We start from the raw sequence: 14,455 nt of genomic DNA, 5'->3' as shown, positions 1-14,455 counted from the left end.
CTTATGTGCAAATAGAAATGATGTGATTCTGTTTTGAGATTTGTGTTTTACAATACAAGAATATAAAATAATGTATTAGAGAGAAAAGGTACAGGTTAGCTGTTTCTTGCAATGGTTTAATCTACCCATTAAAAAGAAAATGGGATTAGAAAGAATAATATAGATGAAAACAGTGCCACAGAGTAGGGATAGATATTTGCAAAACTTCAACTGATGAAGAGCTGATATCCTGAATATATGGTTTAAAATTTTTAATTACACAAATTATTTTTAAGGCAGATAAGCCAAAGGAAAAGTAGGCAAGAGACCTAAACAGTCTCAACATAGAAAATACCAAATAGCAGTAAAGATAAAAAAAGATGAAGAACCTCATTAAGAATCAGGAAAATGCATAATAAAACCACAATGTAACATTGTGACACACACCAGAATGGGTACAATGAGAAAGGCTGACAACACCAAGTTTTGCTGAAGATACGGAGCAATGTGGTGTACAGGGCATTCCTTATGTTCATGGCTGGTTAGAGTGCATGGGTAAGATGTTACAGTAGTCCCCCCTTATCTGTGGGGATACTTTCAAGACCGCCCCCAACCCCTCCCCCGGTGGATGTCTAAAACTGCAGATAGTACCGAACCTTAGATATTCTATGATTTTTTCTATACATACATACACTTTATGACTTTTTTTGGCATATATGAATTGCTCTTGCACTTTGGGGTCATTATAAAGTAAAATAAGGGTTACTTGAGCCAATCACTGTGATACTGCAATAGCTGATCTGATAACCGAGATGGCTACTAAGTGACTAATGCGTGGGTAGCATATAAAGTACGGATTCACTGGACAAAGGGATGGTTCATGTCGTGGGTGGGATGGAGCGGGTCAGCAAGAGACTTCATCACATGACTCAGAATGGCACACAATTTAAAACTTATAAGTTTATTTCTGGAATTTTCCATTTAATATTTTTGAACTGTGGTTGACTGTGGATAACTGAAACTGCAGAAAGTAAAACTGCAGATAAGGGGGGAACTACTGTATTTGAAAGCACTTTAGCATATTCCACTAGAGATGAAAATAAATATAGCCTATGATCCCACAATTCTACATCTGGGTATATGATTATTAGAAATACATGCACATCTGCACAAGAGACATGTACAATAAACATAGCATTATTGGTAATAACTAAATTAGGCACAATACAAATATTCTAGCAATAAGCGTACACATGTAACCGAAAGTAATATCAACATCCAACAAACAACTTTACAAACATAATGTTAATAACTGAGATCTTGTTAATCAATTTGTTAAAATCTCTTACCATTTATAATGACTTAGGTGCATATTCTTTTGTATTTGTACATAGAAAATCATGTTTTTCTAAACACTTATTTTTGTTTCTTTATTTAAAAATTACTTGCATTTCTGCCAACAACAGGAAGTTAGCATATATACCTTTTTAAAACTACCATTTATTAATAACAACAATAAAAATGTAAAGTCCTCAGGAATAAATGAAACAATTCAAAATTTTTATTAATGAAATTATGACACAATATTGTAATTGTATCTATTGAAAGGTACTACTTTGTTATGCTAAATCCCAGGGAGACAAGTGTTTATGGGTTGGAAAATTTAATATCATAAAGATGTGAAGTCTATCCAAAATATTCTATAGATTCAATGCACTTTCAGTCAAAATTCTGACTTTTTCTGTTTTTGTTGTCTTGTTTTGTATCATGAATCTTAAAAGAATGACTCTAAAACATACATAGAACAGTGATGGGCCAAAAAGAACCAAAATTCTTCTGAAGAACAATAATGTGAGAAAATCTGAATTAAGTGATATTAAGACTTATTATAAAACTATTATAATTAAAAAGAGTTGTGGTCTTAGTGTAGCTATAGAGAAATAGATAAATCAACAAAATTTAGGTCCCAATACAGATTCAAACAGACATGGAAACCTGATCCATGATAGAACCAGGCATTGCAAATCAATTAAGAAAAGAAGTACTGTTCTATGAAGGGTGCATAGTGAGTGGAGATTCTAAGTCTATACGGTATACCACGAGTGCCGAAAAATGTATACACATGACTTATATTCATCTTTTGTTATCAGTATATATTGAGTATTATAATTTTAACAGTTTTTCCCTTTCTTAAAACATATATACATTTTTTTGGCACCCTCTGTATATAAGCTAAATCAAAGCTATAAAAATGTTCAATCATTTTCTATAATAGTAATATACTTTTTATGAAATTGGAATATGGACAAAATTCTTAAACTATGAATAAAACAGCAATGTGAATATTAAATTCAACTCCATTAAATTTAATGGTGTGTTTATCTAAGGACATTATAAAGATAGATATGGAAGAAATTTGAAATACCTAGAACTAGCAAAGGATCAATATCTAAAATATATTAATTACTCCTTATCATACAAATTACTAGTGGTCTCTTAACAGAAACAATTCTTTGTTTCATCCTTAATAAAGAACGACCTGTGTATATGCAAGAATTTGAACAACCCAAACAAAGCTCCAGTTTTCAGATTCCTTGCAGCTAGGTGAGGCTATAGTACTAATTTCTGGCCAATGCAATGCAGACAGAACTGTAAACAACTTTCTTGTATCCCAAAAAACAGGAGGCACACCTTCTCTTCCTCCTTAGAGCCAGATTGGATGCCCTCCTGATGGTTCTACCTCAGATATACCTTGAACCTTGAAGCGGAAGCCGTAGGCTGAAGATGATGGAACACAAAGTAAAACAGAAGGAACTTGGTTCTTAAATTTACAAAGCTGTCCCACCAGCCTCAGAAACCCACCTTTGGTCTTCTTTCATTTTGTTTAATGATGAAACTTATGTCTTTTTTTTTTTCTTGAATTGGGTTGCATTTCACAGTTGTTCCATTTATTGTTGTTCTTCTTAATGCAAATATATTATAAATAATATTTATACCTATTCAATATTTATTTATTTTTAAAGTGTTCTTAAACAAGGTGAAAGAAGATCAAAAACAAACATTTCAAGACTGGTAGGCCAGCTTCCTTAAATTTTTAAAGACCTAGATTCATTCCAGATATTTTGGATATATCCTCCCCACGCACCTTTAAACACACATACATGCCAATGAATGCATGCGTGCAACAGCTTATTTTTCCAGTCTAAGGTGTATGCACATCCCCTCATAAGAGAAATCTGAAGGTGGCAACCCCACCCAGTGTGTGGGACTATTTGTTCAAACTCATTTGAACATCAGGATTCAACAACAATTCTCAAACGAGCACAAGTTTCAACTTGACTTACCTTTCCCTGAAAAAAAAGCATGAAACAATGTTGTTTATTATGCATCATAAAATTTGAATCATTTAAATTTTCTATGATGAAGAAATTACAGTAAAGTGTCTAAGAACGTATCAGGGAAGATTGTGGACTATGGTTACAGTCTTTGAAAATGGAAATAGGAAGGACCATCCTTATCTTGATAAAGTCTACCTGTAGACATCTCCATAAACATTAAAATGTGTGAGTAAGAAATCCACCAAAGGGTAGAACTGAATATCTAAACCTATATGGAGAAATTCATAATCTCGCTAGTAATCAGGTAAACACAAATATAAGAAAAAGGAGATGTAATTTTTCACCCATCAAATGAGCAAAACGAAGTTGAATAATATTTAGTGCTGATGAGAACTGGGACAATGGGGGCTAAAATTCACTGCAGGTAGGAGGGAAAATAAACCCATCTATTCTGGAATGTAATCTCTTAATTTAGCATTAAATTAAGGATTCATGTATGTGTGATATACTAAGGACATGTTTGGATATATACCTCAAGAAACTCTTTCACAGGTGCCTATGTAAAGAAAGGAATGTTTCTCACAGTTCATTTTGTCAAACTGGATAAAAATGGGACACATCAAATATAAAGACACAGAAAGATTAAAAGTAAAATCTTGAAAAAAGATACACCGTCTGAACAGCAAGCATATTAATTAATATCTTAGTATATTAATATTAGAATATTAGACAACATAGATTTCAGGACAAAGTATTAGCAGACATAAAGAGGGACATTTCATAATGATGAAAATATAACTCATCAAGAAAACATAACAATCACAACTGTGTACGCTCCTAATTAAAGAGATTCAAAACATGTGAAGCAAAACCTGAGCAAAATAAAAAGAGAAATAGACAAATCCACAACTATAGGAAAAATAAACTGAAATCAGTAAGGATAAAGAAGACTTTAAAAATCCTATAAATATTACCACTATATTTATAGAAGATTATACACAGAAACCGAAAATACACCTGGGATATTCACCAAGATAGATCAAATACCAGACCATAAAACAAGTCACAATCAATTCCAAAGAATTAAAATCCAAAAGAATATGCCCTCTTAACATAGGGAATTGAAACAGAAACTATTTCTTTTAATCTAGAAAGAAAAAAAGAAAGAGAGAGAGAAAAGAAAGAGGGAAAGAGAAAAAGAGAGAGAAAAGGAGGGAGAGAGAGAGAAAGAGAGAAGAGGAGGAAGGGAGAAAGGAAGGAAAGAAAGAAAGAGAAAGAAAATATAAATTCTCCTTTGTATGGCTGGTATATACATCTTTAGCATATATATTTTCTTTCTTTATGTTCCACCAGACATAATGCAATGAGAAAAACATAGTATTTATTATGTTGTATTTCAGCCTAAAACAATTAACCTAAGTCTAATCAAGAAGAAACATCATACAAACCCAAACTGATGAGTATTCTGCAAAATGACTGTCCTATAATTATAAAAAATGTCCAGGTCATTAAAGTAAAGGAAAAACTGAGGAACTTTTCCAGATTTAAGAAGACAAGAACGACCTGAAAAGTGGATACTCCACATAATCTTGGATTGGATTCTTTTGCTATAAAGAACTTTATTGGGACAAAGAGTGAAACTTAAGGAGTCTCAGCTCATATTAATTCTATTCTTGAAACATTGATGAAAGTTTAAAATTAATTCAAATTTTAGGTAATAAGAGATTGTTTCTCCCACCCTAAACATGAAAATGTTGATAAGCTATAGAATTATAACTTTTTCAAGCCCACAAGAGAACTAAGGGCTCAAAGAAACCTAAGGAACTAAATTCCAGAAAATAGAAAAACTTTTCTAGGTGAAAAGAGACCTATTTCTAGCTTCTTTCACCGCTGGTGGAATTTTTCAAGGAGGAGAAATCCACCATAGGTAGTAGTGAGAAAAAATAAGGTAAACTTTTAACACATATGTGGGCTAAATTGATAGATTAGGGGAGCTTTGCCACAGAGCAAGTCTGTGTACAACACTAATTCTTTCCCAACAGAATTCAATTAGTGCATGAGAGTAGTATACCAAAGACTGGGGATAGGGCATAACAGGTGAGAGAAATCCTTGAGGCAGGCAGGATGTACCTTAAGTGCAAGGCAGTGGCTGCTGAAGGTTGAGGGAAAGGTAGAAAACATGACAGAAAGTCTTCCTAGAGACTCTTCCATCAATAGCACCGCATTGGCCTTCTAACAGCTAGGGGCAGGGAAAGAGGACAGTGAAAGATCTTCTAAGAAACAGAATAGCTAAGTTATGACAGGAGAGCAAAAAGAATTCCCAAGTGAATCAAAAAGCCAGTAGTTGGAATATCAAGCCGAGAGGGACCTCTCAGATCAGGAAGATGACAACCGGGTTGTAGAGCATAAAGATATCTCATACAATTTGCTCCCAGGCTCTTTTTAAAGGAAAGTCCTGATCCCATGCCCAAAGGACTTGAAGCAAGTAGTGAAACTGAATGCAATGAGAGCTGAAATTGCTCAGACATAGCTCAAATACAAATTAGATTAATCTAGTCACCCACGTTAGAAGCCTGACAAAAGAAGGAACATATATTTTTATGATTAAAATTAGCATTTAGTACTTAGAATTAACATATCATTGTCTGACATACAATAAAAGCTTACAAGACATGAAGAAGCAATAAAATGTGACACATTATCAAGAGGAAAGAGTCGGTAGAAGCTGACCCAGAGATGGCTCAACTGTTTGATTTACAACTCAAGAACTTTAAAACAATTATGATAAATATAATAAAATATTAGTTAGAAAAGTGACAACATGCATGAAAAGATGGAAAAATTTTTCAGAAATTTGGATACCACTTAAAAAACAAAATGGAAATGTTAAATATAAAAAAATATGACTTTGGATATAAAGAATTCATTTGAATGGGTTGATGACAGACCACCACAGAAAAAAGGTGCAGTGAACGTGAAGAGAGATTAATAGAAATTACCCAAACTAAAAGAGAAGAAGAAGTGAAAAAAGAAAAACTGGAACAGAGCATTCATGACATTAACAGAATAAAAGACAAAAATCATATGATCATTTCAACAGATGCAGAAAAAAAGTCATACCACAAAACTCAACACTTAAAACTCTCAGAATATGAATAGAAGAAAACTCTCTCAGTCTAATAAAAGGTATCTACAGAAAACCTACAGCTGATGTCAGACTTAATGGTGAAATGTTAAACTCTTTCTGTTAAGATAGAGACTAAAGCAAGAATATCTGTTCTTACTACTTCTATTTAGCAGTGTACTTATCCTATCCAGAGCAGAAAGGCAAGAGTAATGGCACAAAGATCAGAAAGAAGTAATGCTAATTCTATCCACTAATGTAAAATTAAACATATAGAAATAAATCTAATAAGTATAGAAATTTTACAATGAAAATTATAAAACATCTTTGAAGACATTAAAGAAGACCCACATGAGTGGAGAGATACATTATGGTCACACATTGAAAGACTCAGCATTGTTTATAAGTCCATACTTTCAAATTTATCTATAAACTAAACTTAATCCCAAAATCCAAGCAAGTTTTTTGAGGAAACTACATAGCTCATCAAAAATTATATGGAAAAGTCCAGGATGCAGAGTAACCAAACATTTTTTTTTAAAAGAACAGAGTTGAAGATCTAACACTATTTAATCTCAAGATGTATTACAATAATCAAAACAGCGTTCTGTTGTCAGAAGGATAGATGCATATATTGATAACTGATTTTTGACAAAAATTCGAAGTGCAGAAAATTTGGGTCTATTTCTGGACTCTATTCTATTTCATTTATCTATTTGTGTATCTTTACAGCACTAACACACACTCTTGATTGATATATATTGAGCTTTGAAATCAGATTGTCCAACTGAGTTCTTCATTTTCAAGAACAACCAGGTAACTATCTACAGATTTGGAAAAAAGGCACACCATCTTTCACAAATAGCTGTTCTCCTTTAGGGAATCAGCTCCTGCCTTGCTGGTGGGCTCTGGTAGAGACTAGGTGTGTGACAACGAGACAGGAGGTGAGCATAAAGATCTACACTGGCTCATGAAACAGCTGATAGACTGGCTAACTGATCAGAATCTTGGAATGAACAAAGTAGGAAAATTAGTGGCAGGCAGTCTGGAAAAGTTCATGTGTGAATGCTCTCATAAGGAGCACAAAGTACGAGCTTATTCATGAATTATTTCCATGGTCATCCAAGCTTGCCTATTGCAGAAGAAGCCCTCAGTAATCAAGTGGACACGGCATCCCACCCTGTGGATGTCAATCAGCCTTTTCGGTGAGCAACCCTGGTGTTTGTTTAATGCGCTCATATACAAAACAGCCATGGTGGTGGGGTGTGGTCTATGCATGAGCTCAACAAGATGGATTCTCCTCCCCACAGTTTCTGCCTACTGAAACCACTGATTGCCCAACTGCTAATGGCAGGGATCAAACAGTAAGCCCCATGGTTTTTTTTTTACTCTTTCCCTGGATGAGAAACTATTTTCCACTAGTTAATTATATTGGACCTCTGCCACCATAGAGAAAAGGGCAATTTGTCTTCACTGGATGGTATAATTATCCTACATATGCGATTGCCTTCCTCGACTGCAGTGCTTCTGTCAGCATCACCAAGACCCAATTTATAATATGCCTTCTATGTAGTCATGGCATTCCATACAATTGGCCATTCCAAACAAATGGTTTCTGGTTGAGGAACTAATTTTACCATTTAAAAAGTGCAGCAATGAGCTCCCACTTATGGAACTGACAGATCGTACTATACATTCCTTTACACAGTAGCAGCTGGTCTTAGAGACCATTAGAGTGGCCTGTAGAAGACTCAGGTACGGTGCTCGCTGGAAAGCACCATCTGCAAGGCTGCAACACTACCCCATAAGGATCAGTCCATCTTTGAATCAATGACTTATACCTGGTGTTTTTAATTCCATTGCCAAAATGCATAGGCTCGAGACTAGAGAGACAAAAGTGGGAGAGGTTCTCTTACTACCATACCCAATAATCCATTCATTATATCTTTGCTTCCCATTCCCATAATTTCGGGCTCTGTCAGTTTAAAGGTCTTCTCAAGGGAGGAATAACTTCATAAGAGTGAGCAATATTTGCCTGGTGACAAGGATGCTTAGACTGCCACCTGGCTAGTTTGGGTTCCTTTTGCCATTGAATCAACAGGCCCATAAAAAATGTATTGAAATCCAGTTATCAAAAGGAAATAGACATTATCAAGTCAGAGAGAACTATGTCTAGAATCCAGGGGATTCTCTTGAACACACCTAATTACTTCAAGTTCAGTATTAAATGCTCATTAAAGACCACAGTAATGTAATAAAGGCAAGAACACTAAAGATCCAGATGCTTTAGGAATGAAGATTAGAGTCTCCCCACCAGGTAGAGAACCCCAATATTCTGAGATGAATGAAAAGGAAGCCTAGGTTAGACAGTGGGAAAAGTCACAAATATTATTTATAGCTTTATAACTAGTTGCTGACTTGAGGACTAGAGTAGCTGTACCTATTTTCTCCCTTGGTGGGATAGTATTAGAAGCAAACTCCACACAATTTTCCTTGGGGGACTAGGTAATAATGTAGTTGAAACACTGGAGGTCAGAGTTTATCAAAAGGCTCACTATTCTAAAAAACATGCCCTTATTTTATTACATATATGTACACACACTCACACACACTTATCCATATATCTCCACTAGGAGAGCATGAATGTGTCCTATCTATAATGGCCTGCCTCTAAATCACCACACTGTGAAACACTGACACCTGTCCTTTTAAATTTCTGAAGATGGCAGCACCTTAAATCTGAAGGAGACCAGTTTAAATGACACTGAGCATAAGGAAAAATCAGAATGAATCGTTGTCTTAAGGAGGAATAAGTATCCCTTGCTTTTATTCTGAATGCACACTTCTCTGCATTTCATGTTTCTATTCGTACCTATAACATATTTGACAAAAGAGAAGGCAAAATTGTTCTCTGCATTTACTTTTCCCAGAAACAATTTGCCTCTGAGCTCAAAATATGACTCAAATTGGTTAGCTCTGTGAGCTTTCCCCAAATGGGCCAGTAGCAAACTTCCCTTAGCAGGAAACAACACAGTAAGGAAAATTAGATTTTTTTTAAAAGAATTACAAAATGGAACCCGGGAATGGCCACTGCTAGATTGGAAGAGGAGGAGTGACTACTCACCTGTATATGACTTAATCCATTCAAAATTTGAACAAGTCCTTGCTCCCTCCATGCTCCCAGAAACACCACCGCTGCTGCTATATAATGAGAACAAAGCAAGGCAGAGCTGCACTGGCAACCAGCTCAGTCACAGTGGATGATTCAAATGAGCAGACTCAAGTCAAGCCAGGGCAAGTCACCACCAGCAATAGCACAGCAGCAGAGATGTATCTAACTATCAGCCAAACTCCTAAAGGAAGGAAATTCCCTGTCAAATATCAATTTACAAAATTCAATTTGATAAATATGTTGTTTTTTTTTGATAATGCTCTTTCTTCTGTAATTGCAAGTATCATCAATTATCATTGTTTTCTGGAAAAACTTAAGAAATTAAAATAACCCTCACCTTTGTAGTGAAGAGGGGTTACTCCGAGAAGAGACTTGAATCTGACCCTTTGGTAATTAGGATTAAGAGGTTAGGAGAGACTAGGTATTTTGTAAGTTAGAGCCCAGGGTGAGGCTGTGACTTCTCATCAGCCACTGAGGGTGGGCACTGCGCTTGCCCAGCAGGGACGCCTGTTATTCATGCTTTAGAGCACCTCAGTGCATGACGTGGTCACACCATTTGCCCCTTTTGGAGCTTGGACCAGTATCTTGCTTGTGTCCATCCAGGACCTTCCAGTCTCTCAACAGTGACTTATTAAAGATTTCTAATGCAGAAAGCCCATCAGGCTCTCGACAACAGCCACCAACAGTCCCTGCTGCACAGAACCAGAGCCCTGTTGGGAATGAGATCAGTGCAGCATTGGTTATCACGACAAAGCACGGAGGGAGTTTCGGGCTACATCTTAATGAGCGTAAAAGGTCAGTTCTAGTAAAAAAATGTGTGAGAAAAACTGGAGTATAAAGGTATGGTCAGCAATTGGTATTGTATACTTTACAATTTCTGACAGAGCAGTTTTGCCTGATGACAGGAGAGGTCTAAGAAGTCTAATAAATGACAAGTTTTTATCGCTGAGAAAATTGCCGGCTTAGTGTAAGAAGCACAGGGGCTTGTTAGCACCCCCTGCCCACCCATTCTCCCCACTCCTAACGTCTTGACATCATTTGAAAAGAAATTGGTGTTTGAAAAAGAAGCATACTGTCTAGGTTTTCACACTGAGAAAATCAATCTGTGTGGTAACTGACTTTTGGCAAATTATCTCCAAGTAAATTGAGAAAAATGTGGGCTCATACTGTCACCAACCAATCATAACAACTTCTCTTCTTTTGATGGAAGAAATACAGTGGAGGGGCAAGAGGTCAGTAGTGTTTGAGAAAAATTTCTTTTCATGGAAATCACAGGAATGGGTTTCTTAAGTAAGCCTTTTTTTTCTGGCTGAACTATAGAGAATGAGTTTGTGGTAAGTGACTGGGGAGTTTTAAGGAACATGCTTCCCTCTTAAACTAATAAGATACAGGACATTGCTGTGGTATGCGTGGCCAAAGAGGAGTTCAGGTAAAAGTTTTTGGAGTGAAGGTCAAAGAACTTTTGAACCCAGAGTGTTGGATGGTTTGTCCTTATGTTCATTGGAGCCTCATATGGTTATACAAGGACCTGTACTGGATGAAAACATAACTGCTAACAAAGCCTATGTATCAGGTGCCTGCCATTGGTCTCACAGTTTTAGGCCTTTTATACATTTTGGCATTAGTTCTGACAACTACCCTTCCAGAGAGACGTCACTGTCCCAAATGCACAGGCTAGAGCGAGACACTGTTCTCTTGAATGAATGAGTGGAAGTGATGAGAAGGTAGAGGACAAAAGTAAGAAACATAGAAATGGTACTATCGTGGTTGGATAGCATCAACAACATAGAAGGATGGGTTTTTATCTGATAAGAAAAGAATATGATTTCTGAGGAAGTATATATATGGGAGGCTTACAAAATGCTGACTCTGCTTCCTGGCTCTGTGGTTTTTGTGGGAGAGAAAAATCAATTACTGACAATCACTTGGTGGGAGGTGGTTTCCATGGGAGTTGAGTCAAGTTTTGTTTAGGGGAGTGTACTAGTCAAGATTTTCCAGAGAAACAAAACCAATAGGATGTGTATATATAGAGAGAGATTTATTTTACCTTATGCAGTTGTGGGGGCAGTCGAGTCTGAGATATGTAGGTCTGGCCAGGAGTGTGGAAACCCAAAGGAAGAGTTAATATTGCAATCTTGGGTACAAAGGCAGAATCACTTCTTCTGCAGGGGACCTCAGTCTTTTCTCTTAAGGCTTTTAACCGATTGGATGAGGCTTACCCACATTATTGAGGGTAATCTGCTTTACTGAAAGCCTACTGATTTAAATATTAATAAAATCTTTAAAAATATCGTTCGCGCAACATCTAGACTGGTGTTTGACCAAAAACTGGAAACCATGACCTACCCAAGGTGACATATAAAATTAATCATCATAAGGAGGAAAAAAAGAATTTTATAAATAAGGTAAAGATATGGAATAAAGTGAATGTACACAGAATGAGCTTCCTGGGTCAATAGAACAGGTAGAAAAAAAATGAAAGAGTAAAAGTTTAAAAGGATCTAAGAGAAGAAGAGCTAGCAGGAATGTAAATTTTGAAGTGACGTATAATGGCAAAGACAAGAATCTGGTGGGATTGACACTTTTCAAAGGGAAGACCAGAGCTGGGGAGGTCTCGTGCTGCTGGCGGCCAGAGTGGGTGAGTAGACTGAGTCTCTCTCGCTGTTGAAATGGAATGCTGCTGGACTCGTTCTGATTTCTTGGTGAAGATCTTCTCTTACTTAGGAGCAGAAAGAGACGAATCACCTTAGCTACAAGTCCACGTCAGTCCTTCCCTGTGGTCAGGAAGCCCTAAGCTCGGTCAACGGACTTGAGAAAGGCACAAGCCTTTCTATGCTGCTTGAGTTGAAAGACTAGCTATCCCAGCCTTTTCTCAATCCTCCAGCCCACACTTTTAATATTTGCATGATCAGATTTGAGGTGCCTTTGAGATCAGAGTGGGGATGTCAAACATATCAGACACTTTCCATTTTCCTATTTTACATTTCTGAAGCTCACCCGGTCCACTTCTCCCCAGTCAGAACTCAACTGGCTACACAAGGCTTGCCTAGAATTGGTTTACGGCAGCGGCCCCCCACTGGAATTTGTTCTGCTTATTGTACCTGCCTGGCATCCCATCTGTGGTCAGCGCTTCTGCCACGGTCCCTGCTCCTAAATTCCTGAGAATGACTCTCCAGCATTGCCCCTTGCCTAGACCCAGCTCAGCTTTGTTCCAGAGAGAACGTCATGCAGCATCACCATGGAGCATATGCTAAGCACTTTCTGAGAATATTGCTGAAACAGCTTTAGGTCTGGAGTCTCACACACAGCAAAACAAAAGAAAACAAAACCCAGTGATAACAAAATCTTTCTGACCTATCTGCTCTTTGGGGCTATTTTAGCTGATTCCCTGAGCTCCTGGATCCTGAACCCTGGCAATCTGCTGAATTACAGTAACTGTCAGCTCACCCTGCACATCTGAGCTAGATCATAGACTCTTCTCTTACTTACTTCCCGGATTCCCTGTTAAGGGGAACTCCACAGTCTGATGTCCTCATGGTCTGTGTGATAACTCCCCACACACCTTGTGAAGTTAATGTGAAGTGACGGATTGAGTCACACTGGCCCACGTTACAATGCTGCCTGCTTTTGCTAACTGTGTGCTACATGTCCTGAAGCCAGACTTTATAAAAGAGAAATATTAATTCTGTTCTCAAAATGTTATTGTACATATTAAATGGAACTAAATCTCATGTTTGTGAAACCACACCATTAAATAAAGGTCGGTTCTGAGTTAATTAAATGTGAATATGCTGAATATGATGTGACTTTGACATCCCACTTGCATTTATCTGGGACAAGAGAAGCTTAAGGACCATGATCCTATTCACTAATCAGCTACAAAAACTTGATTATCACAGCCTTCATGCAGTCAAACCTGATAACTCTGCACAAACATGGAGGGATACACCATTCATCTTGTAAAAGATTTCTTAAAAAGGCAAGTTCTTTCTTTTGCAATTATATCTCATAAGATATTAAATATCTGGCCAAACAGCTGAATCTAGGGCATGTTGGAGAAATAACGCTGTTATTTCTTTGTCCACTTCATTATCCAGCTGAGTTCTTGTTCCTCTGAAAGCCAGAAAAGGAAACATTTTTGAATATTTAAGGAGAAAAAGGAAGAGTGAGAGACACACCACTTCTCTTCCACTGCCTCCAACACATTTCCTTCCTTAGTAGATACCAATGACATGGCAGACAATTAATAAACTGGAATAGTAGGAGTTATAGTTTCCACAGGCCATCTGCAGATATACGTGGAATTATGTATCTTTTTTTTTTTTTTTTTTTTTTTTTAAGGAGGGCGCAGCTCATAGTGACCCATGCAGGGATCGAACCGGCAACCTTGGTGTTATTAGCACCACGCTCTAACCAACTGAGCTAACTGGCCACCCCCATGTGTGTTATCTTAAGTAAGACGTTTTTTCTAGCTGAAATATCATAGAAGATGGGATTATAGATGGGGAGTTTTAAGAAGCATGGCAGAAACTCCTTTGCCAAATAGGAGCTTGGACTGAAGAGAGGCGGGAAACAGAAAGCCTAGGAGAGAACCAGGTTATTCCAGGATTATACTCTAACAACCAAACAGAAAATAGAAAGAGTAATTGACAACAGCATCTACCTTCCCTTGCACGCCATTCCATTCTTTAGATATGCTGTTTGATTCCTTTAGTTCAGATCTCTGCCCTGGCTCTGCCTGAAATCCCATTGTCTCTGGTCTAGGCTACTGCCTGGTTTTAACTGATCTGGAGAGGAAACGGGGGGCAGGAGGGGTAGGGGACTGGCCAAAATGAAAACAAG

The 14,455-nt window shown here is 37.2% G+C and overlaps 1 protein-coding gene and 1 non-coding gene across 2 annotated transcripts in view; both read right to left on the bottom strand.

The window, feature by feature from the left end:
- Positions 1 to 9,700, bottom strand: part of LOC117027467 (putative selection and upkeep of intraepithelial T-cells protein 1 homolog) — a 38,360-nt gene extending 28,660 nt beyond the window's left edge. Inside the window, exon 1 of the mRNA XM_033115277.1 lies at positions 9,566 to 9,700. Within this exon, the coding sequence (XP_032971168.1) occupies positions 9,566 to 9,617 (52 nt within the window). The 5' untranslated portion in view covers positions 9,618 to 9,700. The remainder of the gene's footprint in view (positions 1 to 9,565) is intronic.
- Positions 9,701 to 13,971: 4,271 nt separating this feature from the next.
- Positions 13,972 to 14,045, bottom strand: TRNAI-AAU (transfer RNA isoleucine (anticodon AAU)). The gene has a single exon. It is a non-coding gene; the product is annotated as a tRNA-Ile (tRNA).
- Between the last annotated feature and the right edge of the window lie 410 nt (positions 14,046 to 14,455).

This window comes from Rhinolophus ferrumequinum, chromosome 9 (genome assembly GCF_004115265.2).
Source record: "Rhinolophus ferrumequinum isolate MPI-CBG mRhiFer1 chromosome 9, mRhiFer1_v1.p, whole genome shotgun sequence".
Classification (NCBI taxonomy): Eukaryota; Metazoa; Chordata; class Mammalia; order Chiroptera; family Rhinolophidae; genus Rhinolophus; species Rhinolophus ferrumequinum.
This window is presented reverse-complemented; position numbering and strand designations above follow the sequence as displayed.